Source organism: Beta vulgaris, chromosome 2 (assembly GCF_026745355.1).
Source record: "Beta vulgaris subsp. vulgaris cultivar EL10 chromosome 2, EL10.2, whole genome shotgun sequence".
Lineage (NCBI taxonomy): Eukaryota > Viridiplantae > Streptophyta > Magnoliopsida > Caryophyllales > Amaranthaceae > Beta > Beta vulgaris.
This window is the reverse complement of record NC_079203.1, coordinates 55593438-55618865: the sequence shown is the minus strand read 5'-3', so window position 1 is coordinate 55618865 and position 25428 is coordinate 55593438. Positions and strand designations below refer to the sequence as shown.

At 33.6% G+C, this 25428-nt stretch overlaps 4 protein-coding genes across 7 annotated transcripts; 3 read left to right on the top strand and 1 right to left on the bottom strand.

The window, feature by feature from the left end:
- The first annotated feature begins 345 nt into the window (after positions 1-345).
- On the top strand, positions 346-1329 carry LOC104903500 (pleckstrin homology domain-containing protein 1). The gene has a single exon (XM_010691542.4). The coding sequence runs from the start codon at positions 483-485 to the stop codon at positions 939-941; it is 459 nt and encodes a 152-aa protein (XP_010689844.1). The 5' UTR covers positions 346-482; the 3' UTR covers positions 942-1329.
- Positions 1330-4385: 3056 nt separating this feature from the next.
- Positions 4386-6432, bottom strand: LOC104903509 (30S ribosomal protein S31, chloroplastic). The gene is made up of 3 exons (XM_010691550.4): positions 6221-6432; positions 5994-6058; positions 4386-4672 (listed from the first exon to the last, which is right to left on the bottom strand). Exons 1-3 carry the CDS (start codon positions 6375-6377, stop codon positions 4577-4579), a joined length of 318 nt encoding a protein of 105 aa, XP_010689852.1. The 5' UTR covers positions 6378-6432; the 3' UTR covers positions 4386-4576.
- Positions 6433-10160: 3728 nt separating this feature from the next.
- LOC104885343 (probable transcriptional regulator SLK3) lies at positions 10161-13652 on the top strand. Of its 3 annotated transcripts, none has more exons than XR_008968473.1 (5): positions 10161-10362; positions 10561-10639; positions 11694-11776; positions 12282-12382; positions 12688-12869. XR_008968473.1 is itself a non-coding variant. In XM_057393115.1 (5 exons), the coding sequence occupies exons 2-5, from the start codon at positions 11711-11713 to the stop codon at positions 13508-13510; spliced, it is 252 nt and encodes an 83-aa protein (XP_057249098.1). In that variant the 5' UTR covers positions 10161-10639; positions 11694-11710; the 3' UTR covers positions 13511-13652. The 3 variants fall into 3 exon arrangements, 2 of the variants coding, with proteins under 2 accessions (XP_057249098.1, XP_057249097.1); XM_057393115.1 differs by adding an exon at positions 13505-13652 and having other exon boundaries at positions 10161-10639; positions 12688-12766; XM_057393114.1 differs by lacking the exon at positions 12688-12869 and having other exon boundaries at positions 10166-10639; positions 12282-12383.
- Positions 13653-21391: 7739 nt separating this feature from the next.
- Positions 21392-24860, top strand: LOC104903512 (uncharacterized). Of its 2 annotated transcripts, none has more exons than XM_010691559.4 (4): positions 21392-21535; positions 21714-21863; positions 23178-23258; positions 24084-24860. In XM_010691559.4, exons 1-4 carry the CDS (start codon positions 21466-21468, stop codon positions 24635-24637), a joined length of 855 nt encoding a protein of 284 aa, XP_010689861.1. In that variant the 5' UTR covers positions 21392-21465; the 3' UTR covers positions 24638-24860. The 2 variants fall into 2 exon arrangements, with proteins under 2 accessions (XP_010689861.1, XP_010689857.1); XM_010691555.4 differs by having other exon boundaries at positions 23178-23366.
- Positions 24861-25428: the final 568 nt, after the last annotated feature.

Sequence of the window (25428 nt, the reverse complement as noted above, 5' to 3'; positions counted from 1 at the left end):
AACTGGCGTTCTTGGTTAATTTTTGAAGTTTTACTCCATCAGATGAATAATATTCACATACATGTAAACTAGTCTTATATGTACGCGATGCGTGCGTTGATTTTAAAATAGTGTCTTATATCCACTAAAAATGCAAAGTTGAAATGGAAAAAAATCTTAATTTTTTTTATTTTGCAATTTTTTATTCTATTAAATTATTAAGGGTAATTAAGTTTTTTTAAACGGAACACCATCTCCTCCCCTTCTCTTAAGTATAATAGAAATTATTACTTATCATTTTATCAGTTTAGTTCAGATCAATTCGGTTCGATGGAATGAAATTCAACACAATGAGTAACATGGGGGGTGCACTTTGAGAATTTCACCCACCCTATCAAAACAACCCCAAATTCACAAATCACTCTCCCTACTCTCTCTCCTCTTTTTCTCTCCACCCCATCCCAAACATCTCATCTCATCTCATCTCATCTCATCTCATCTCAATGTCAAGTTTATGGAGAGCAGCACTAAACCGAGTCATAGGAACCGAAACAACCGGATCAACTACCTCACCCGGTCCAGACTACGACGGAACCGAATTCTGGACCGAACCAGAACGAGCCGGTTGGTTAACCAAACAAGGTGAATACATCAAAACATGGCGTCGTCGTTGGTTCATATTAAAACAAGGTAAACTCTTTTGGTTTAAAGAATCTATTGTGAACCGGACCTCTAAACCGCGTGGTATTATCCCGGTTTCTACTTGTTTAACCGTTAAAGGTGCTGAAGATGTTTTGAACCGGCAATTTGCTTTTGAGCTTTCAACCCGGTCTGATACTATGTATTTTATTGCTGATTCTGAAAAGGAAAAAGAAGATTGGATTAATTCTATTGGCCGTTCTATTGTTCAACATTCTAGGTCTGTTACTGATCGAGAGATTGTTGACTATGATAACAAGTGATTTTTTGTGATCCGTCAAAGTTCATTCATCATACATCCGAGTGTATCGTATCCCGAGTGTATCATGCTAAGGTTTTAATTATTGGGTGAGGGAATTTATTAACTAATGTTGTGTTGTTGTTTTTGATTTTTGATTTTGAGTTTCTAGGTTGTTTTTTTTGTATATGGAATTTGTGTTGTTAATGCGAAAGTGAATTTGGGTACTGAAAAGGTGTGATCTGCCGGAGTTCATTCATCATATACCCGGGTGTATCATGCTAAGGTTTTGTTTTTGGGTGAGGGACTTTATTAACTAATGTTGTTGTTGTTTTGATTTTTGATTTTGAGTTTCTGGGTTGTGTTTTTTGTATATGAAATTTGTGTTGTTAATGCGAAAGTGAATTTGGGTACTGAAAAAGTGTGATCTGTCAAAGTTCATTCATCAAATCATCATACGCTCGAGATATCATTGATAAGGCTATTTTTTTGTGCATTAGCTCGTCTACCTATTATGTGATTATGTTTAAGATGAGCAATGTAAAAAAAAAATAGTCTCGTGAGGATAAAAATAGCCTGATCTGTCATGTGATTGATGGTATTGTGATGTTAATTTTGTAGTGATCATATTGAATTTTGGGTATTTTGGCTAATTTTTGCAGTATTATTGTGAAATTGAATTTCTGAATTCTAATTTTGGTGACTACTGATGAATTCTGGGGTTTTGGGTTGTATGAGTTATGAACTTATGACTAATTGGTTGTTTATGATTATTATTGGTTTTACTTGTTATGGTTGATGTTTTCCATGTAATAATAATAAGTAAAATTATTACCAGGGGACGTAATTCCCGAATTTTGTCTGAGAAAACTTGTGGTATTGTTGTCTTAGAATTTACTAGAGCATTTGATTCTTGTTCTTTCCTGTTCTTTCTGATGAAACGGAATAGATTCTGATTTTGATGTTATCAAATTCAGTGTTACCTAATTCGCGGGGAATCGCGAATTGAGAAAAGCGAATTATGGTCGGTTTTGGTTCATTTTTGGCTCATTTTGTGCGAATTGACGATTTCAAAAGGCGAATTAAATAGCGAATTAGGTAACACTGATCAAATTCACTGAGTAGGTGCAACTTGCAAGTGAAAAGATGTTCATGGTAAGGGAACTTGTGAATTGATATTACAGTTCAAGATGCCTACGGCGCATATAATGCATGAGCTAGATAGCTAGCTAGTACCATGAAATAATGATTCTTGGTTGGACTAATATTGTTTTTCCAAACACCAAGTTTAAATCAATGGACAAATACCTTTGGTGTCTGAACTATTTAGCACAGTTCATATGAAAGATCCTACAAATCAATAGTCCCTACCACGATGTTAATAAATCTGTATGCAACTCAATTACTATTCTGATTAATGATGACATTTCGTAAAGATTTGCTCGTAGAAGGATTCTCTAGAAATACTGGTATACCATGAATGGCTTGGAAAGCTATTGTAGTGGAAAATGCCTTGGTTCCTTGCTAGTTGCTATCACTAAAGATACATTGATGATTGAGCTAACTTGGAGTACTATCTGTGGTTAATGTGATCCATAAATGGAGAAAATTATCGCATTTCGAGATCAGAAAATTTGAAATTTGAGATCAGCTGCCTGTGGTTAGTTTGATTTAGGTTTTATTTGGTAATATTACCTGAAATGTAACTGAAATTGATGAGATATAACTTAAACTGATAAGGTACCTGATTAGTTAATTGTTTGGCAAAACTAGTTACATAAGTTGATTAATTATTTAAATTTTGTAAATTTTTATTAGATGTATCTCAACACTAATTGTTTTCAATGTATTTAAATAATAGAATATAAATATAAATATTTGAAATTATAGCTCACTTGAACGAAAATACCTACATTAGGAAATTTCACTACTTCTCCATAAGCAATTATGAAACAAATTTCTTTAAATTTATACTGTCATATTATGCGTAGAAACCACCTTGATTCTTTTACAATTTGATATTGTCAATTCTGTAAAATATATTGTTTCTGAAATTGGTACTTCTAAACTTGTCCAAATGTTAAACTTGGTTTACAAAATTCTGTATTATCTGGGTACTAAAAGAATCGTCAGAATGTTGGACTCAGTTGAAGTTAGATTCTGCGGGTATCTGAAACAAATACTTGGAGTTTATTGAAAACTCCGAGCTGTGTCAATCAAAAAATTTGCTCAACAAAAGAACTCTATTCTAAAATGATCACATGAAAGGTTGCCGATTTTTACATATTTTAACGACATTATTAATCTCCTGATCAGCCATTGACAGAGATTTAGTTGGAAGAAGTTAATGAAGATCTATTTCTGGAATAGAACACGATTAAAGTTTGTTATGTAACAGCTAATGTTCTCTAAGTACTGCCTTGTCTCTCTTAAAGCCCCATTCGCTGCTAAGATGCTAGCTAGCAGATTTAGCAGACTCGCCAGTCCAAAAAACGAATCCAATCCACTCATCAGGTAATTAGCCGATGGGATCCTAATCATTAGTTTCAAATTCGCTGCTAAGAGGAGCGTTTAGAGAGAACGATAGTAAAATTAGCAGCCAAAACACGAGTTTACTTCCGATTTCTAAAAAGCTTTACTATCCCTCCCAGCTGCCACCCCCTCTACAAGAAGAGCCAGTTTCTCTGTTTCATTCTCCTCCATCTTCTCCCCCATCTCTTTCACAAAAGTTGAGAGATGAAGATCTCAGGATTCAGGCAAGCAAATCCATTGATACCGGGAACGTGGTACATGGCCACGTTCCAGGGGACGCGTCCCGAAACGTGGTACGTGATCTAGGAATTCATCTGGTTTACTCGTTGCGTTCCCGTTTCCGTACCACGTTTCGGAACATTCTACGTTCCATGTAACAATGAGCAAATCTCACACCCCAAAAATTCACAGACCCCTACATTCGCACATAGCAAAGTGCATATGCATTTGCAAAGTTGCCTGCCTAAGAATAAACTTTTCTCTCTTCAGAAAATGCAGACCACACAAGTGAAAACAATGGTGATTCTCTTGATAATATATAATTATATATCACCAAATCAATACAATATGATGAGATCAAATTGTCCTCTATAATATACTACCTCTGTCTTTTTTTTTTTTAGATGCAACATTTGTCTTTTTGGTGAGTGATTAAAATTATCAAAAGTCGGATCTAAGAAAAAATGGAGGTAGTTTGTGTACTTCAGCCATTAACAATTTATCATGGAATTGCCTGTTTCTATCCTCATAATCATGGTTGAGAATTCAGCTTAAAGAGCACCATCGTATTTGATGTTTTTCACAAAACCAAATTCAACACCAGCAACATCCTTCTGAATCAATGTGGCAGGAAAACTAGTGCTCTTATCAGCTACATAGCAGAAGTAAGTTCAAAGTCTTCAACTTAAGTGATAAGTCATCATATATAATATGCAGATGAGCAAAAAACACAATTTCTTCCAAACCAATAAGGTTTACATTGTGACAAGAGCTAAAAATCATAGAAAAGTAAACAACAATTACATTGACAACTCAAGTATCATCCTGGATTCTAACATACAGGTGGGGATGGGGGAAAGGATTACCTCAAGAAGAATTCTATTCAGAAGCAACATAAACTAATCATCATCAATCCTTCTTGACTGGATTTTCAGATGGATCCTCCTTAGGAAAGATTGGAGCTTTAGGAGGACCTCTTCCCTTGTTCTTGTTCCTAGGTCGCGCCTAAAATTTCAAACCAAACAGTCTATGTCAGCACTAACGCTTTGTTATGTTCAATATAAGTAAACAAAATCAAAACGACTGAAAGAACTTGTTGTGTACTCTATCTATGATGTGCTAATCCTTTGGCTGATCTGTTCCTTACCATCACTTGCCAATCTAAGAATTCAGGAAAAATCACTTGCAAGTAACTAGATTCCACAACCTGTAGGCTTTAACTTTAATCCGTAATAAGAGTCAAAAGCTTCTCTTGACAATAACAGCCTCGGTGACAATCCAAAGACTAAAGATGTGAGAGGTGATAACAAGCTATACTCATATAATATAAATTTCTTCTTCTTCTTTTACTAGGGGAAGTGAACGATGCAGCAAATTCTCAATGAAGCGCCAGGAGGTAGTATTTGTTTGCATTTGAAATGGTAAAAGTACTTACATCTGAACAACCTAGATTATGTGTTATTAAACTTGGTGCATTTGTCTCACATTGCCAATATTGTATATAACTTGAAGAATTTGCCTTATTACATTGAAATATTAAATAGAAAGTTGAAAATTAACTTTGTGTACAATCATATACATCTCTTAAACCATCACTTTCAATATGAGATAATGATGGATTTATCTCCACAATGCACTATAAAGATCCAATTTGAAATCAATATGGTAATTATACAAGAAATTTCCAGTTCATAGTCGTAAAAAACACCATTTTTGTTCATAGCATCTTTTAATGCAACAACAAATGTTTTGAATGATAAGTGTTATATATAGAATAAAAAATGCGGTACATAAAACCAAGGTATCACCATCATCTACTAGCTATATTAAGATGATTATAGTTTGGTTATACAATTACATAAAAAGATGTTATATACAAAAATGCTGATAAAATCATAAGAGTCAACAGTACAGTTCTTGTTCTGTTTTATGTTTAATATTTCCTCCGTAACATAATAACTGCAACAAATGTGTATTATTTGTGATGTATAAAACATTCATTTGTTCTACTTATTATGTTAGGGAGGAAGTACATTCTATTGCATATTATCCATGACATGGACATATACTTTCTCCCCCATAAATATACACTAAGGATTTGTTCTCCTCAACTTATTTTCAGTTCAATTCACTTCAGTTCCCCTCCAATTATTATTTCTATTAGTTATAATTTAATTCATTTCACTTCCGTTCAATTCAGTTGTTTTACGTCGAAGAAAACGGCCCCATATACTACTTCTAAGTTCTAATAAACTTCTATAATCACAAAAATGGAAAAATTGAAATAAAGATGAGAAAATCAACCAACAAAAAAAAAGAAACTCACATTTCCAAAGGAGTGATTGAAACGTTTGCCTTTAGCGGTCTTCTTATCACCTCTGCCGCAGTAAACTAACACACACGAAATAAAATGGTGAATCATATAAATAGTTGAATAAAAAAGGGGGGAAAATTCGAATTGAGCTTAAAATCGAAGAAGAAATGAAAATTAGGGTTTTGAATTGTGAAATTGGGAGGTGAAATTAATGGATGAATAGAGATGAAAGTACTTACTGAGTGGGAGTGCTGGAGAAGTGGAGGCGACGGAAGTAGAGAGAGATAAAGTGGGAGGAGAGGAGAGAGAAACGCCGGCGACGGAGTGAGATTGAGAGAAGGAGAGAGAAAATGCGCAGGAAGCCATGGAAGTGGTTCCCAGAATGAGCGAAGCCATTGGAGAATGGAGAGTTTGAAGATAAGCGAGAGGATAGAATGCAAGCGGGTGAGGTGACGTACACTAATATAGGCCTTTTTTGGGTTGGGAATTTGGGTTGGATAATCCTACCTATGTTTTTTTTTTTTTTTTTTTTTAGCCAGAAAGAAAACTGATAATCCTACCTATGTAACTATGTTTCAATATCGACGATACGATTTGACTTTTGCATATTTACATACTGTCTTTTACCATGTTTTGTGATTTTTACGGTTAGAAAAACATAATTATATGGATCGTATCTTACACCCTTAAAAAGTTGGAAGATGGGAACTATTCATTTCTACAGTGTTCTGAGTCACAAACAAGCGAAATTCACTGTTCATAAGAATGGGAAAATCTGAGCCTTCCATCGTTGCAACATCTAAACCGCACGATTAGTTTTTGTTCCTTCTCCCTTATTCCTCGTATCTCTCTGTCTTCTCCCTCATATTTTCCTCCAGGTTTACAAAAGTTAGGGTTTTAGCTATGGCAAAACACGGAGAATCCAAGGATGAATCAACGCCAGAGAAGATCATCAATGCGACTCTTCTTCTTCTACTTCTGATTCTGAATTCGTGAGGTCAGAATTCGTGAACACGATTTCTCTCTCCTTGAATTTATCATATTTTGTTGTGTTTCGCGATTTTCTAGATCTAGAAAATTTAGGGTTTTGGCTATGGTTTTGCACGCAGAAATCGAAGGCCAAATCAACGCTTGAGAAGATCGCCCAGAAAAATCACCAATGAGAATCATCTTCCAATTCCGATTCCAAATTCGTCAGTCAGTTAATAGCTCCTCTCAATTGTTCGCGGTCAAGGCGGAGGAGATAATGAGGAAGATAACAAGTTTTAGAGTGTATTTTGAATTGTAAGTAATATATTTCATTGAATTCGATTTTTTTTTTCAGGGTTTGGTGTTGATGTTGAATCTATAAATCTATAAATCTATAAATTTGGGAAAAAAGCTAATTAGATTTTCTAATCCACTCTTCTCTTCCGAACTCCCCTGTAGATTAAGAAAAAAAATCCCGTGTTCTATTTTGCTGCAGCTTCCAAACCTCTACTCACAGACGGCACACAAATCCAACGTTTTTCTCAAAGCGTGGTAGTTTTCTCTATTTTAATCTTTAATTTCTTCGATATTTTCAGAAATGAAACCATAATTTTGATGAATTTCAGTTTTCGTTGATAAATTTTAATTTCTGTTATATTTATTTGCGATTTCATAGGGTTTGTTCTGGCGGGTAAAGGAAGCATTTCTCAACTGGAATGTATAGTTTGCCTTTGAAGAAATTACATGAATTCTCATGGATACTCATAGATCTGGGTAAGATTAGCTTTTTGTTGGCGATTTTAAGATGATTTTGTTTTGGTTGCTTTTGTTTGTTCTTGTTTAACGTGATAATCAGGTTTTTTAAAAGAAAAAAAAGTGTCCAGAGATTTTCTTCTGTATACTACTAAAGATGGAAAACTTATCAGGTGATCTACAGTAATTGTTTTGTATATGTGAAAACAATCTTATGTGCCCTTTGGTTTATAGAAATTGAGGCGCTCTTTGGTTCTGTTTATTAAGCACCATTTTGCCATTGTTTCTTTCCTGTTTAAGTGTTTTCAGACAGGTTGTATAACTTTGCCTTTTTTTCCTTTTTTAAATTAGTACATGAGAAGTTTGTATGAGTTGAATTCACACACATTAATACCCATAATATTCATGCAACTGGTTGCACGTTGACATCAAGTATAGTAGCTGAGTTAGCCAAAGGTTTACTGATGCTATCACCTGTTAAGGTGTTCTTTCTTTAATTTTGCCGCTATCTCAGTAGGTGTCCATGTGTATTAGGAGGTCATTGATACCTTGCCTCTGAAAACTTGCAAGCTTTATGTGTCATCACTTTCTTCTCAGACCTATTTTTATAGTTTACTAAAAGGAGGATCATGACATGGTTATAATCTCATCTTATACATGGATCTAAATTAGGTCTATAGTCCATTCTTCTCTTACTTATGCTATCTCGTAAATAGGGTAACATTCAAGCAAGATGTCTTGGATGAAACTGGGGACATGGCTTTCACATCATTTAGCGAAGAGTGTGAGAACCCTATGCAAGCTCCCGTCTGCTGAAATTTACTCGCAGTGAAAGACGTAAGCATTTTTCTTTTTGTTACAGATCTTATTTTTATTGTTAGTATGAAACAGTGCAATGTTTTAATCTTTGTGCAATGAGGTAGTCTACAACCCATATGTTGTAGCAAAGAAACCTATAATAAGCACAATGTATATTACACTTACAGGCATCATAGATGCACCAAAGACAAACCCTCTTAGATGCATGAGCAAATACATGCAGACAGGAATACTCATATTCAAAGACTGGCTTACGGTAGCTTGTAGAAAATTGTCTTATTAGAGTTAGCCCATCATGATGTTCCTTTTCAGTTAGCATTGGGATAGGCTCTATGTTATCTTATGTCATATCATCAAGTTTGATGGCATTCATTCTTGCAGGTTAGCCTATTATATTCATGGATTAGGGTCTAAGGATAATGCACCTCATGAATATCACATAATATATGGTGTTGATTATTAACTCTCCATTTTTAGTTGATATGAGGTAAAATCATACACTTGTGTAAAGCATGAATTACAATTCTTTGGGTTTGGTCATAACCACTATCAAATCAATTGGTCGTTTTGAATTTAAATTAGTTATACTCATTCATTTAAAAAGGTGTTATGCTTATTATGTTATTCCTTCTTTTATCTTCTTATCATTTGTTTTTCTCTTTAGATCTTATAATCTTGGCTTTTTAAGTTGGAGAATTGACTTTCTTGGCCGGAATCCGGCATTGTGGGCTGTATTATATTCTTATGTCACTGGATAAAGGCATTGATATTGGTATGGGTTAGAGTTTAATCCTGGAGCACGGAAAAATTTGAAGACTTCAAAACAATAGATAATATGATAGTATCTAACCATATGTATTAAACAATTTTTCATTTATTTAAATACGTTTTTGGTGGGTAAACACAGAAATTAAGCTTTCACAGATTAGTGAAATGTCCTTCAATACAAAGGCACATAATTATGGATGAGTCTCCTCTAACCTGACTCTAGCTTCTCCAATTAGATTATATGTATTTGGTAACCTATACTTTATTTCTATATCTACAAGAATATCAATGTGTTGAATGCCTCACTTTCGATAAACTTGCTTTCATAGCATGTCTTGTCCAGAACACTGAATGTTTCTTTCTTTCAATCTCACTTTCATACTTATCTCTGTTGGTATTATATTTTGTCAACTATTTTGTTTTATTGATAGTTAGTTTTTGGGATATGTTACGATTTGATATGGAATATGTTGAGTTCTTACGGTGGTACTTCGCTGTTAATTTTCATCGATTAACACAGATGGGTTTTCTGAAATTTGCGGATCTTCACCGTTTTTGGTGTTTAATGTTATTAATGGTGTGGTCTTGGGGTAATGCCTAAAATATTCTTGTCTCTCTTACCATCCATCCCCTTTCCTCTTCGAAACTGAAACCCTAGACCTGCACTCCGCTTCCACCAATGGCGATTCCTCTACTTCGCCATCTTCTTTGGTCGCTTTGATCCCTCTCAGGCGAAGACGATGAAGAATACGGTGAGAATGACACCCCGACTATAAAATCCGGCGATAACTTAGGGTTTGACTACCTTGCTATCAATCCATCATCCATCAACTCTCGAACAATCATTTTCTTACAATTGTTCGCGCCCAAATGAAAATCACATCGTCCACACCAGGTTAGATACTTAGATTTCTTTCATATAATTGGGTTTTTGGCTTCTCAAATCATATGTTCTTTTTGTATTCTTCAGATCCTTGTTTTTTCCCTCTAACTTTGCTTTTTCTAATTTGTGTTTTGCTTTGGTTTAGCCGTTTAGGGTAATATGAATCTCATCGCATCCGCTTTTTCTCTCGTATGTTTTCTTGAATCTCCTCGTAGGATTTGTGTATGTTGGTTTCATCGATTCTTCTATGGTTTCAAATTGCTTTGTTGTTTGATTTTGAATTTAGAGTTAGGTCTGATTTAGTATTTTTTTTATTTTGCAATTTGTCGAGAAATTCCCTTTTCTATGCTTTAAGTGAATATGATAGTTCTTCTATTATAAAAGCAGAGAAAAGGAAAAGCCTTTGGGTTAGTCGTTGCCTTTTCTCTCTCCTGTTCTTCGCCCAGCTTCCATGGATGACGATAAGGTAATTCTTCTTCTTCTCTCTCTTCCTCTTTTCTTATTTTACTGTATCGTTTGTGTTTAGATCTAGGCCGCCAAAATTATTCTTATTTTACCTTTTTAATGCTCAATTCGACATCAATTTATGAGTTTTTTGATAGCTAATCAACAACATAGCATCGAAGGAAACAAGATAATAATAATAAACAGATCCACATCAAAACATAAAATTATACGTAAAATTAAAAGTTACCCAATAACACAATCAAACGATACAATTGCGGAATGAAAATTGAGGTAAAAATTTAACAATCGCAAAGAAAAAAAAAGGCCTGGGTAAATACTGATTTTGCTGGGTTTTCTTTTTACGAAGTTGTGAGTAAAAGACCTTCAAAAATCAATACTAATTTCTCTCTTCAAAATTTTACTTGTATGATGTAAATTGGGTTAAGAGTAGAATAAGGTAGATCTGCAACAAAGAAAGAGCTTCAATCATATACTACTTGTGTGTTGAGTATTTTATTTTAACCACAAAACGTATAAAATTGTCTTATTTTGTTCATCTTAGACCTTTTAAAAGTGGGAATTAGCCACACTATTTCTTTTATAGTGTTATGGGTGACGAAAGGTAGATCCAGGGTTCTTTCTTGATTTGCTATTAGAGTCCTAACCGGTGTAAAACGTGCAAGTTAATTAGTTGCATTATCTTTAGTTGCAGAATATATTAATTCATTTACTTTTTTTGTTTTAAAATTCTGGTAGAATTGTTAGAAGTTTTATAATAAGATGGGTGATTATCAAAAAAGGAAATTCATCTTGAAGAATCAAAAAAGGAAGTTCAAAAATTACTTTCACGGAAGCATCTCCATATTTTTAAAGAGTATATTAAGATTTAAGATAGAATTATAAGAACTAATTATCATCATTTCATCTTGGATATCGAGAAGTCTGCTGGGAACAATTGTATAGGAGATAGTATTATAGTCAAGACCTTAGCTATTTCGAAGCTGCAAAGAGTCGGAGTCAAGTGACAGTTACTATTATATATATATTAAAGTTTGTATGCCCTTTATATGCAGGCAATTGCTGTCACCACATGTATCCGAGAATCGTGGCCAGTTTTGTTGCTTACGCGTCTTCTTTGCGTCTGCATTGGGCTTCTGTGAGTACCATTTTTGATGTGTTATTCTTAACTGAAAGATTTGATGCAATGTATATTCATTTGTATTGTCATGTAACTATAACATAACGTATGCATACTTAAAGCTGAATCATATACTATGTAGTAGCAGCTGAATCATATAGGTATAGCTCTAGGTTATTAGCTACTGTATGCCTGTATCCCCTTGTAATTAAAACACCTGACACATGCTTTTGTAATTGCCCTCCATTAGAGAAGTCATGGTTTCCTTTGTCATCTTTTCTCCAAGAATAATCTTCACACTTTTCTGTTTGAGATGCTCCGATATGAACTCTATTGTTGTACAAAAAAAGTGTGAAATCATACACTGATGGAGGGAGTTAGTAATTTTCTTAACTATTTCTTATATCTTATATTCTATGGTGAATGCTTTTTTTTATTTCACTGCGAAATAATATCTTTAGCAAGTATATTGTTGCAGTATCTCTGGCCTCCTATACTGAAGAAGGTATTTACATATTGGCAGCTAAACCAGCTGCTTCAGGTAGCACAGAAATGTCAAAGCACGCTTGCTGACGTTGGATCTGAAGGAGTTTCTTCACAAGATCTACAAACAAACAGTAATATGTGAGTTTATTGATATTTAATTAAAGGAAATTAATGAGTCTAACAGTCCAATATGCTTAGAAATGCAAGACATGTTCCATCCCTTGTCAGCTTTTATCCGAAGGTTTACAAACAGTAGAGCATTGTGCGTGCCCCTACACATGTTTATGGATTTTGAAACCAATTGTCTGTCCTGAATCTGAATAGTTCAGATGCTTTTTTTTATAAGGAAAGAGATAATATATATGTTCTGTATTAAAATTATGAGTTCCCTTCAATTCTTGTGTGAGTTAATAATTCAAGTTTAATTATGTATGATGCAACAGGGTTGTAACAGCTGGTCATCAGCTTGCTAAGAGCTTGGAGTTACAATCACTCATTGACTTGGGATTCTCTAAAAGATATGTTAGTTTTTGTGCCTTTTAAATTTAGAATAGATCATGTTATTTTGTATTGAAGTCCCTAGATGTTAGTTGAATCCAATGACTTCTTTTAAAGCATTGAAATAAGTGGATTTAGTTAGGCAATTGATATAGCTTACAGATATACATCGACATCCTGTTGAAGTATACCTTACAGTAATTAACTGTGCTGTCAATTTTCTCAACTGCACGAATTTGCACTCTTTAATTACTTCTTTTTCCCTAATACTCTACTACTCCATATTTGTTGTGCTACACGCAATTATGTCTTATACTCTTATTGAAGAAGTTGTGCATTTAAAAGGAAATTGTTATTTCCTTTTGAAGTGATTATTATTGTCTACCTTTATGAGTTAAGAGATTATGGTAGTTTACGTAGAATGTTCTTCTTTCTCTCTCTGAACTAAGGTAATATTCTCAGTTGTCTTTCCTCAAAGTTAACATTTTCTTACTTTTTTGCGCTAACTAAATGTTATATCTCATCCGGGAAAGAAGGTAGCATCAAAGCAATATTTGCGTTTATTGTGTTACATGTATCAGACCGTTTTTGTGCTGGTTACTACTATTAGCAATGCTCTCATATCCTGGCAACTAAGATGCAAAAATCTGGAAACTTGTAACTTGACTGTGTTTCTATTTCTTAATTGCCACATAATGCATGAATTTTAACGTGGGAACAATTTATCTTCTGCTCTTGACATAGTGCATATGCTATTCGCAGGTTTAGAATGATATGACTGCTCCAATGCAACATTATTTCATATTTACAGGTCACAGTTCTTATTTAACGGGGATTCAACTAAGTAGCGACTGCAGTGATGTACCAATAATCGTCAAGGCGTTGCATAGAGGAGTCAAGGTGATTGAACTTGATATATGGCCTAATTCATCGAAGATGATGTTAATGTTCTTCATGGAAGGTTGTAGACTTGTGTTCTTTCTCTAAATTTAATATTTATGATGGTTTATTGTTTAACACCTAACTTACTTTTCCTTCGGTATCTTTTTCAATTGCTACACTTTGTTATCGCGCTTGGCAGCACAAAACTTTGACTATCAATGTTTCCATGTGTTTTTGGTGTTAAATAGAAGCAGAGGAAATACCTCTTTAAACTATACTGATATAGTGATATTTGTTTTCATGTGTTGGTGGTTAAAGGAAGCAGAGTAAATACGTCTTTAAACCTTCTTAGCGCTTACCTTTTGAACTTTGTCTATACTTTTAGGACCTTAACAGCTCCGGTATCAATCCTCAAATGCTTGAATTCTATCAAAGAACATGCTTTTGCAACATCTCATTATCCATTATTAATAACTTTGGAAGACCACCTTACTTCTGACCTTCAAGCTAAAGTTGCTAAGGTAGCTTTTGAGTAAACTTTTTACATTTTAATTATGTCTCCTACACCTTTTTGTCTATATCTTTTCATGATGACTTATTAACTTTACTTTTAGATGGTTACTGAAATATTTGGGGAAATGTTGTACTGTTCCGAGACTAAGCACTTCAAAATGGTTTGGACAAACTTAGACGTCTTAGCTTGAGTGAACAAGCTCTTGCAAGGGGTACTATAGGAGAATTAATCTTACTAAATACTGTCTTTCATTGTAGTCCAATTATATGGGCTCACTTTAATAATAATATCTACTTATGAGTGATAAAAGGATAAAGGTGAGAGGTGAGAGGAGGAGAGAGCGAGAGGATGGAGAGTTTTAGTAGGACAAGTCATTCTCATATGAATAGGATATCAGTGGGGAATCGGTCTTACTATATACTTTTTCTTTCCATTTTAGTGTAATTATATGGACTTATTGAAATCTTACTAATTACTTAGCTTATGATTGAAAATAGGGCAAAGGAAAGGAGGGAGCCTCGACAAGGAGGGAAAAAAAGCAAGAGGATGGAGAGACCATGTAGAAGGAAACTTTTTCATTTGAAGAAGGAATTAGCCTTACTAATATAATGAGGGTATATATGAGGGTAAGAGGGGACTTTCTAATACGATGAGAGTAAGAGGGGACTCTCTAATATGATAAGAGTATATAGAAGGGGATCTAGCCTTATTAATTACTTTCTCTTTCATCTTATTAGTTTAATTATATGGCATCGTTGAAATCTTACTATTCACTTAGTCTATGAGTGGGGGAGGGGAGGGAAGAGAGGGAGATGGTAGAAAGAAGAGTGGTTGAGTGTGATGGAGAAGATAAAAGATGTTAGAGGTTGAACAAGAAAGGAGGTCAGAATAACAAAAGGAGAAATAAAGAGTCAAGTGCACAGAGGAGATTTTTGACCTTGTATCTTAATAACTAAACACAACTTATTAGAAAAACTACAATAATTATTAAATTGGAAAAGACCCGTCACAATCACCTTGCCGCCACCACCACCACGCCACCACTATGTTAAAACCACCATCAGAACCAACACCACAACCTCCCCGCTACCACCCTCTTCCATTTCTTTCAAAATCTTTGTAACCTGTCATTGAAGCATTGATAGAAAATGAAGAGCTTATTTCTTCAATGTTTGTAACATGTCATTGAAGAACAAATGAAAAATCTCATTTGATTCTAAGCTTTTGTTGTTCAGTGTCATGCTTATCCCAATTATATTTCTTTCTCTATTTGGTTGTCTTCAGTACCTATATAAACTATCATGTTATTTGTCCATCTTAACTAGCAAAAGATATGCTACTAGGGAGTATTAGATTAATAAAATGATTCTTGGGACGTAAGCCAATATCAATAGTTAGATATTTAGAACAATTCTTCAATTGATTCTGCATTAGGTTGGTTAAGAGTTAGACCTTGATTAATTCTAGATTGGTTAATTAATAATGAGTCCATGATTAAAAAAAAAAGGACACAAATATTTGAGGTGTTCTATTTCGCTTGTATATCTTCTAAAGGTGATTGTGATTCAAATGGGATCAAGTTAATCTACTGTTGCTAGATTTAAAGTTGTTTTGCTGCTTATACCTGCATCATAAGCTTAGAAGGCTAGGGATTCTAGCTAATGTTGATTCTTTCTTCTTGAAAATCTCTAATTCGAACTCAAACATATTTTTGTGTTGATGCTTTCATCTCAAACAATCTTGATTTTTTGAAATTACACAGGATTTGGGAGAACCAGTCATATGATCGCAAGAGGAATCCTTTTGAAGGATAAGGTTGAGATCATCATTGTCAAGGATCCTCTCATCACCACAGATTAGATGATTTTTTTTTTATTGAAGTATTCATTTGAAGGAGGGGAAGAATGGAGAGGATTAGAGGAGCAATACAATGTTGAGTGTTTTTGGTAATCTTAATGTAGAGTTGGACACGTCTAATTTTTTTCCTTTTGTAGATTTTGAAAATATCATCGATGTAGTTACACGTGAAAGGTTTTGCTTTTTAATATTGTTTTTGGTAATCTTAAGCTTCAAATAGACTATTTTTCCTTTAAAGTACATGTTGAGTACAATGCTTTCTTTGTTAGAAAACAACATTTGCTTAAGTTTTCACAATGAACCTGAATAGTCTAGGTGAATTCAACTTATTTTAAAAGTAGGAATGTCTTTAAATTTCAAATTATCTTTGTTCTTTGTTTGGTCTTATGTGAATTACTTTTTCCTACTTCTCTCAATCATGACTATGTGAATTATAAAGTGGAATGTCTTCCAAATTTCAAGTCTCTAAGTCCTTGTGGATTTGCACTCTCTACACAAAGAATTTACCAGCATCTTTCATTCACTGAAATGATGATTTTTTTAATCCAAGTCACGCCAAATACATCATATACTAGAAATAGGGTGCTACGATGGGAAATTATAAACATCTTACGTTAATAAGCCAAGGCTCCATTGACAAATGCTTCAAAGACATGATGGAAGCCTCCATGTTAACCAGTTCAACATTTTATTATTATTGGAAATTGCTAGATATTACGTTCAAATTGTTCTTTAAACAACCAATACCATGCATTTTTTTCAACGTTATATGGACAAGTAACCAGTTTTAGTACAAGCACATACTCTTCGTGGTTTGCTAATGCAATTTAAACACATTACGTGCTTACCACCTATTTGAAACCAATTGTAAAAAATGTTATCGTACTAATTACACCTAATAAATTATGAATACCGAAATTACACTATTTTGGGGTGTTGTACGCGTAGAGTATTGAAATCTAAAATGCATCTGACAAATTATGAGTACCGCAATTACACTATGCAGTGACAAAATGCACCTAACAAATTTTAAAATTAAGTATTGAACATTACTATATTTTCAATTATCTAAATTCTTGCTAAACATGAACGCTTTGTGATTAGAGTAATACTTCCTGTTTTTATTTCCACCGACGACATAAACGCTATTTGATACGAGTCTTGATGGACATGCTGCATCTCAGGTGCGATGAAGTCGTACTATGTAAACACGTTCTATTTCGTTATAGTCTACTTATATAGGTTCGCTCAAATCTTTTTTTTTTTTTTTTTGGCAATTCAAAATTGTTATTGAAAACCAAAAAAATTGGGTACAACCAACAACATTAGAGTAACAGACTACTCTTAATGCCCACCATACAAGCCACAGTAGCTGTTTACAACACTAACATTTGTTTTTGCTTCTCACTACATCTAACTGCAACTCTAAAAATGATACTTCTAGCAAGTTGATTAGGATTCACATCTGAATCTCTAAAAAATTCGCATTTCTCTGTAACCAGATGGAATACAAACTCTCTGTATACATCATAACAAACAGTTTACTGCTATCCTTAGTACTACGAGCTCTCCTGATAGCCAACTCCAGTTCATGATGAGCATTACCTTGAGGCTGCAAATTCAAATATCTGAGAACATTGCACCAGACTGTATTGCTGTAATGACAGTTGAAGAACAAGAGGTTCGCTCAAATCTTACTATATACTTAACTTATGAGTGATACTTTTTTTTTCTCCTTGATGTCAGAAATAGGATCATGCAATGGAAGCTTATATCAATTTTGTGAGAGTAGGTTGACGGTCCATTCAAAAGCACTTTAGAAACATGTGAAATAATACAACGAAGCAATAAGTGTCAGTTTAGAGAACTCTCTATAATTGTTACATTTAATTTTTAAATTGCACTTCAAACAACCACCAATTAATTGTGGATGTACACCTTACTTTTGTGCTTTGCCCCATGCACTCAAAACAACAAGTACCCATTTGGAATAATTACTTTACAATCATCTTGTTAATTGAAACAAACGTAATTCGAATAAGTACGCTATTTCGGAGTGGCGCGCACGTAGGCACGCAGTTAAAACATCATGTTCACATCCTTGTTTCTATGTGCAACTACCCACTGTTAGCATTAACTTTCATAAACAGAGTGCTGCAATGGAGTATACTCTATATCTTGCGAGAATAGATTGTAGATTCGCTTTAAAAACACTCCAATGGCACGCGCAAAAGCTCCAAGTTACCAACAAGTTTTGAATCAAAGTTGTTAACTTAACTATTAGAATTTCACTTGAAATAAATAAACTTATTTATGTATTTCTTTTGCAAATGAAAGTTATGAGGAAAAAACCGTTTTTGCAAATCGTTATTAATTGATTTGCCTAATGCACTTAATACACCTTCTGTATGTACCACCTTTTGGAAATACGTGATAAACAAATATTTTACTACTCAATAATAGCAAACTACAAATATCACAAGAGAATTTGTAAAAATTCAAAAAATCTTAAAGGACAAGAGAGAAGGAAGGAAAGGAAAAGAGAGGCGAATAATGTTGTATTTGACGCTATAAACAAAAACATAACAACCAAGAAAGAGGGGAGGACAAAGAGAGAGGAGCACTTCCAAAGATCTTCTATAGTCGCAAAAACACATATCAGAAGAAGGATAAAGATCGAGAAACAACATATAGGAAGAAGGATAAAGATCAAGAGGTAGGAACGTAGGTTTGGGATTCTGATAGTTTAATGTATGCATCACACATGCACTCGCACGTACTCGCACGCGTGCGCGCACGCATACATCACTAATAATATCTAATATAGTAGAAAGCATCAAATATCTTCTCTTTTTAATAGAGAAAAAGCATCAAGTATCTTAGCATATAGCTTGACATTCAATATACTAATTATATTTAACTTTATTCGAATATTACAAATACAACATTCTTGGATCATTGCTGCCTATGAACAATATGAAGTGCTTTTCAAAATGCCAGCCGAACATATTAGCAATTTATCGACTAATGTAAGCACTCTTGCACTTAACACTTTTTCTTACTTTGCACACATACTCATACTTGATTTAAATGTACATTGATCTAATTCTTCGACTATTTGCATCCTCTTGCTAGGCCTTTACCAACATTTTTTGTGAACTAATGACAACAAGGTACTTGATGCACATCACAACAACTGCATCAATTTCCAGAAATAGGGTGCTGCAGTGGGGAGCCCACTATCTACAGGATAAATTATAGCTCCGTTTCAACAACACTTCAAAGGCACGCGAGAAACCTACAAGTTAACACCAAGTTTTAAATCAAAGTTGTTACATTAGCTATTGGATTGTACTTCAAATAAACTTAATTATGTATTCTCTTTTCAAATGAAATTAACGAGTAAATAAATCGTGTTTGCACACCGTACTTCATTGGTTTGCCTGATGCAACTAATACAACGTGTGTACTCAGTGTCTGTTTGGAATACGTGCTAAATAGATATTTCACCATTTAAGGCTAACGGATTACAAATATCACAATTATACTATTTTGGGGCGCCGTGCGCGTAGGCGCGCGGAGCAACAACTAGTTACATCAAAGTGAATGATTATAAGTTATGTTCTCCATCACAATATCGAATACAACCGTATTTTGTGCAACTATTGTTGTTGATCGCACATAGTCTATCCAAAGGTTCAGGTTGGATTGTAGCGTTTAGATATATATTTTCACAATATTAACTTTTTATGATTTTTACATTTAGAAAATTATAGATATTAATAATTTAAGTTATACGCTGGTAAGTGTGTCAAGTATTTTGAAACATAAGGAGTATAATTCATGTTGATAATTTTTGTTTATATTAATAAAGATGGTAATATGTATTGAATGAAATATAAAAAGAAGTGTTGAATTGCAAATGTTAATTTACCTAATAAATAGTGAAAGAGTTTATTAATCATACACAAGGGTGTATTAAGTGTACAATACACTTAAAATTAACTTTTGTTCATTTGCTCATTTAAAATTGAACTCTCCTCTCTTTTTTTTAGTATATTTTGCTCATTTTGATGATTGTTTTATAACGTTAAGATGACATTCCTTGCATAAGTACGAGAATTTTAGGGATTCTAATTTGCAAGGGCAAGAATCAAAACCTTGTTACAATGGTGGAAGGAAGGCCTCCAACCAACTAAGCTAACCTTAATATATATATATATATATATATATATATATATATATAAACCTTCACCCGGAACTAGCAAAAATCTACATTTCACCCAAAGGTTTCATTTTATTATTATCACCATCAATCCAAGAGCGGTTCAATTATTATGGTGGTTTAATGCTGGTTTTTTTTATTAAATGAGAAACTTAATTTTACAATGATATGATATTTTTTTTTTCAAAAAATAAAGTTGTTAACAATAACATCATTGTTGCATCAAAATGACTTAAGATTGTCTAACATGAACCATCACTAAAATGACAAATGGGAGACTAAAAATATAAGAAAACAATAAAAAACACTTTTTTTATATAAGAAAAATTCTCTTGCAATAAAAAAGAAATTAAGGATCCTTCTCACAATGGATGAGAATCGAACTCATATTACAACCTTACAGAAACAGGAGTGCCTCACAATTAATAGGTCGACCTCGATCCTTAAACTAATAAAAATAAAAGGAAAAAACTATATACAGCCCTAAAGGCTGCAATAAGAGCCTTAGAAGGGAAAGTTTTTGAAAAATAAAACATTGATTACATTGACTTACGTGTGATTTTATCGTAAATATCAAAATTTATACTCCCTCCGTCCCATAATATAAGTCTCCTTTCCTTTTAAAGTGTCCCAAAATATAAGTCTTGTTTCTATTTTCAATCAATAATTATACCCAAAATACCTCATGAAAATTATTTAACTCCCAAAAAGTCCTCATAATTTCAGCTTCCAATACACCATTATTAATGATAGAATAGAATCTCATAACCCATTAAACTCCTCTACACATTAAACTATGCAATATTAATGTTAAGTTTTTATTTTTTGCTAAAAAGAAAAAAACAATGTAAGTGTTTCCCAATAAAAATGAATCTTTTTATTTAAATACAACAAGATTCTAGTTTACCTTAATTCCCGTGTAAAAACAGAATCAGGACTTATATTATGAGACGGAGAGAGTACCATTTTAGAAAATGTATTTAATGCTTATATCTAACCCTAAGGACTGCATATAACATTATTCAAAATAAAAATGAGGGAAAATACACAAACAAAACATAAAAAGATAAAATAAGATTCTTAAACATTAAGTAAAGATATTACTAATTCACTCAAAAAGAAAAAGTAAAGATAATAGTACTATTTTAACCTTTTTGACTAGGAGTCGAGTATATACTACTTGAATCGAAGTCAAGTCATTAGTAATTCTCCGACGTTTCATGAGAAGGTTTTTAGTAGGTGACCATGAGCGACTCCAAGGTTTTCCCGCCCGTTTTCTCTTTCTCAAACTCTCCAACACCTTCATATTCACCAGGTAATCCAACATTTCTTACTTTCAATCCTAAATTCCTACATAATTCTTTGGTTATTCTTTCATCTCTTTACACACTTTATAAGTTATAATTATATAGTTTTGAAACCCTTATTTTCACTAATATGAAGACATGAAGTATATGATGTTTTTTTTTTTGATAATGATGAATACTTAACAGGAAATGAGAGATTCACATTTTCTGGGGACTTCAATAACCGAAGCTCCGAACGTCAACGACACAATAACTTCCGATATCAAAGGCGGTCATCTGGCCACAATAAATCGGCACCGTCTTCATCTTCTTCTTTTCAATTTCGTCCGATCTTTGGTGAGTTCATTCATCATACACATAGTCGGTAGTATTCTTCTTGCTCCGTTTTTTTTTAGGACTCGTTTTGACTGTTGATACTATTGACATCTGAACTTCTAAACCTATGTAACTTTGACTATTTTTTGTGATTAGTAAGGGAAAATATAGTCACGTGGGATCTGGTTGGATTCATGTTAATGTATATTCTAATACTTTTTGTAATTTTGCTTATTGATAATTAGTGATATAAAGATTTAAAATAGCGTATTGACACGTGTATCTAAGAAAAACGAGTCAACTAAAAACACAAAAACACACAGGTGATATGAAGTATTAGAATTATGTGTAACTTACGTCCTAAAATTGTTAATGTAAGTAAGTCTAACCACGATGTTTTTACGTTAAAATTTGTAATCAAAGGTCAATTTGTTAACTTTTTAAAATCTTCAATTTCTTGAATTACGTATTATAAAGAGATTTAAAAGGTTTATATTTTGTAAATGAATCTAATAACACATAGAGTAATAGTTAACAAATCAAAATTGATGAAGATGATTTAAAAGTTTGATCTTGTAAACGTTGATTTGGTACTTGGTAGGAGTAATAAAAAAATGGGGAGGGAGTACTCGATAAGACTTGAGTAGTGAAGCTGAGTATTATGCTCGACACTAATTAATGTGACTAGCACCTTATTGATGCCAATGTCATGCATCTATATTGACACCATTTCACCGTTCCTACATACTTCAACATACATTTTCTTTTTCTTTTTCAGTGCAACACTTTCCTTTTAGGAGTACAAAATTATCGTACTAATTGTTGGTGATGTATGTTAGCTTATACTCCCTCCGGTCTTTATTAGTTTATCCATATTTCTTTTTGAGATGTTCTTTATTAGTTTACCTATTTCTTTTGTTTCTATTTGGAATGGGACCACTTAGTTTCCATCACACATACATTCAACTTAAATATAAAATAATTGTATCTCTTTCTTTTTATGTCCAATAACATCATGTCTCCTAAAACTCTGTGCAAAAGAAACGGGTAAACTAATAAAGACCAGAGGGAATATTATGTAATTTCCCGGTCCTTATTAACTTGACACACCCACCCGATGAGGCGATAATTAATGGATGGGTTTGGATTATGCATTTGGTTGACTTTAGCTTTTAAGGTTTAATTAACAAGATTATTGTTGAAAAGCCGAGCTGTTTGATACTTTCAATATTTGATAAGAGAATCTTTATACTTACATAAACAATATTTTCCTTAAAATTCTTCAAACTTCTTAAAGTTTATTTAACTTACTTGGAGTAATTGGTTTATGAGCAGCTGATAATGGAGCAGCAGAAAAAGCAAAAGAGAAAGAGAGCTCCAAAGAGACAACACATGAAAATGGGATTCCTGAAAATGGTAAAACTAAATTCACAGTTTTATCAGCATTGACAGGGACAATTCCTTGTAATTTTGAAGGATCTAGCTATTCCTCCCAACCCCTTGAACGAAGCTGCTTTGCTACAGGTAAGTGGTAAATGAGCGACTAAGCACACTGATATAGACGGGATTCAATCCTAGGTTTTAGGTACCACGTACTGGCCACAAGACCTAACCAATTAAGCTAGATGACATTAACACCAGAGTGGTCATTTAGTTCCTATAGAAAGACATTGGAAATTATATGTCCTAGGAAATTGGAATTTGAAATGTTGTTTGACTAACAAGAACATATATGAAATATATAACTTATTACTAAGTCAATCACATAAAAATGTAGAATTTTGCTAACCTATGGGAAACTTCAAATGTGCAATTGTGATATTCATAATGGCATTGTGAGAAAAGTTCAGTGAGTAACTAGTTTTCTATGAATTATATATATATATATATATATATATATATATATATATATATATCCCTTTTTTTGTAGAATATGTAACATATGCGTCATTTATCACAAAATTACAAAAAATGCTATTGAAATATGCAACTTAACTAGTCACTTGATAGTTCTTCATGCAACGATCGTGGTTCATATTAGAATTGTGTTTATTTCAATTTGATATGTATTTGATTAGTTTTGATTTCTCTTGTAGATGTCGTATGACTTTGAATCAATGAATTAATGTTCATTTTAAAAAAAAAAAATATGTTTCTTGTGTCACTTGATACTAGCGTGCACTTTTGTTCATTAGTTACATGTTGTCTATTTGCAATAATCTGATTACTATGCTTGAACAGAGCAACCAATCAAGACAGAAAGAGACGAGAAATCTGTTCCAAACCTATCTGCATCACACTCACAGATCATAGTATCTCGTCTTCTGAAGAACATACCTCAGAGTCCACATTTCTGGCCCTTAAGAGCTTATTCAGAGGCAGCAAAACGAAGCTTGATCAATGCGTGGGATCGAATATTCGAAGAAACAGTTGATCAAATACAAAGTGTTCAAGTTAATGGCTTCGGCATTGATGTCAAGAGGCTGTGGGAGACAACAGAAGAACTACAAATGATGGGTTATAATGTAGTACCATTAAGAAGAAGATTGGTTGAGCTCACAGATGTAAGGAAACAAATAAACCAACATAGGTTTCGAAAAATGAGATTGAAGACCAAGGCTGAGCAACATATGATGGAGAAAAACAAGTTGGAATTTGAAATTGTGAAGCTCAAAGCTAAGGTTGAGGCAGAGAAGGCGAGTTTCGAAGATGTCATGGCTAAAGTGGCTAAGATGAATGATGAGATGCCAAGCTTCAATGCTTTGTTCAGTAAGCTAGCCATCAAGCCGCTTTGATTTCACTGCAGGATTTTGTTCTATGATACATTTTGAGGTATTTGAGCAAGCGAGGCCTTGCTTCAATTTAAAAGTGCACATGTTAGCTAAGGAGTATTTAAAGTATCTTAAATTTAGTTAGGATGTCCTTCGTTTTGGAGTAGTAAGAACATGTTGGATTAATTTGAACTGCTTGGTAAGGCTGAATGTGGCTAAATATATATCACAAGACCTTTTCTGATAATTTCTTTTGAACTAGTGTTCTTGTTTTTGGGTTAATATTGCACTCAATGGTTTTTTTTTTTTTTTTTTTTTTTTTTTTTGATAAGGAGAACAAACTTAGGCTAACCCCTTAATTTGGGGGCCAGCCTAAAACATCCTTTCGGATGATGAGGGAAAAATCCAAACAGTACGGGGGGAACCAGCACAGTAAGGAGGGGTGGTCATGCGCTTTCTTAGCCATGAAGTCAGCAGCCTTGTTAGCTTCGCGAAAATAGTGACGGAACTAACAGTCCTGAAACCACCTAGTAGCCACACCTGCATCTATCACAATGTTAGAAATTTCCCACAGAATACACCAACAATTCTTCATAGAATTAATGACAGCTAAGTTGTCTCCTTCAATAATAATATTAGAAATATGAAGAGAAATAGCTCCTTTAACTCCTTCTCTAAGAGCCCAAGCTTCAGCTTAGGAAATGGAAATATTGGGCCCTAAAGACTTGGCACCATCTAGGAGAACCTCCCCAGAATTATTACGAATAACAAAACCTAAGGAAGCATTCCCATTTCTAATTTTAGAGCCATCAAAA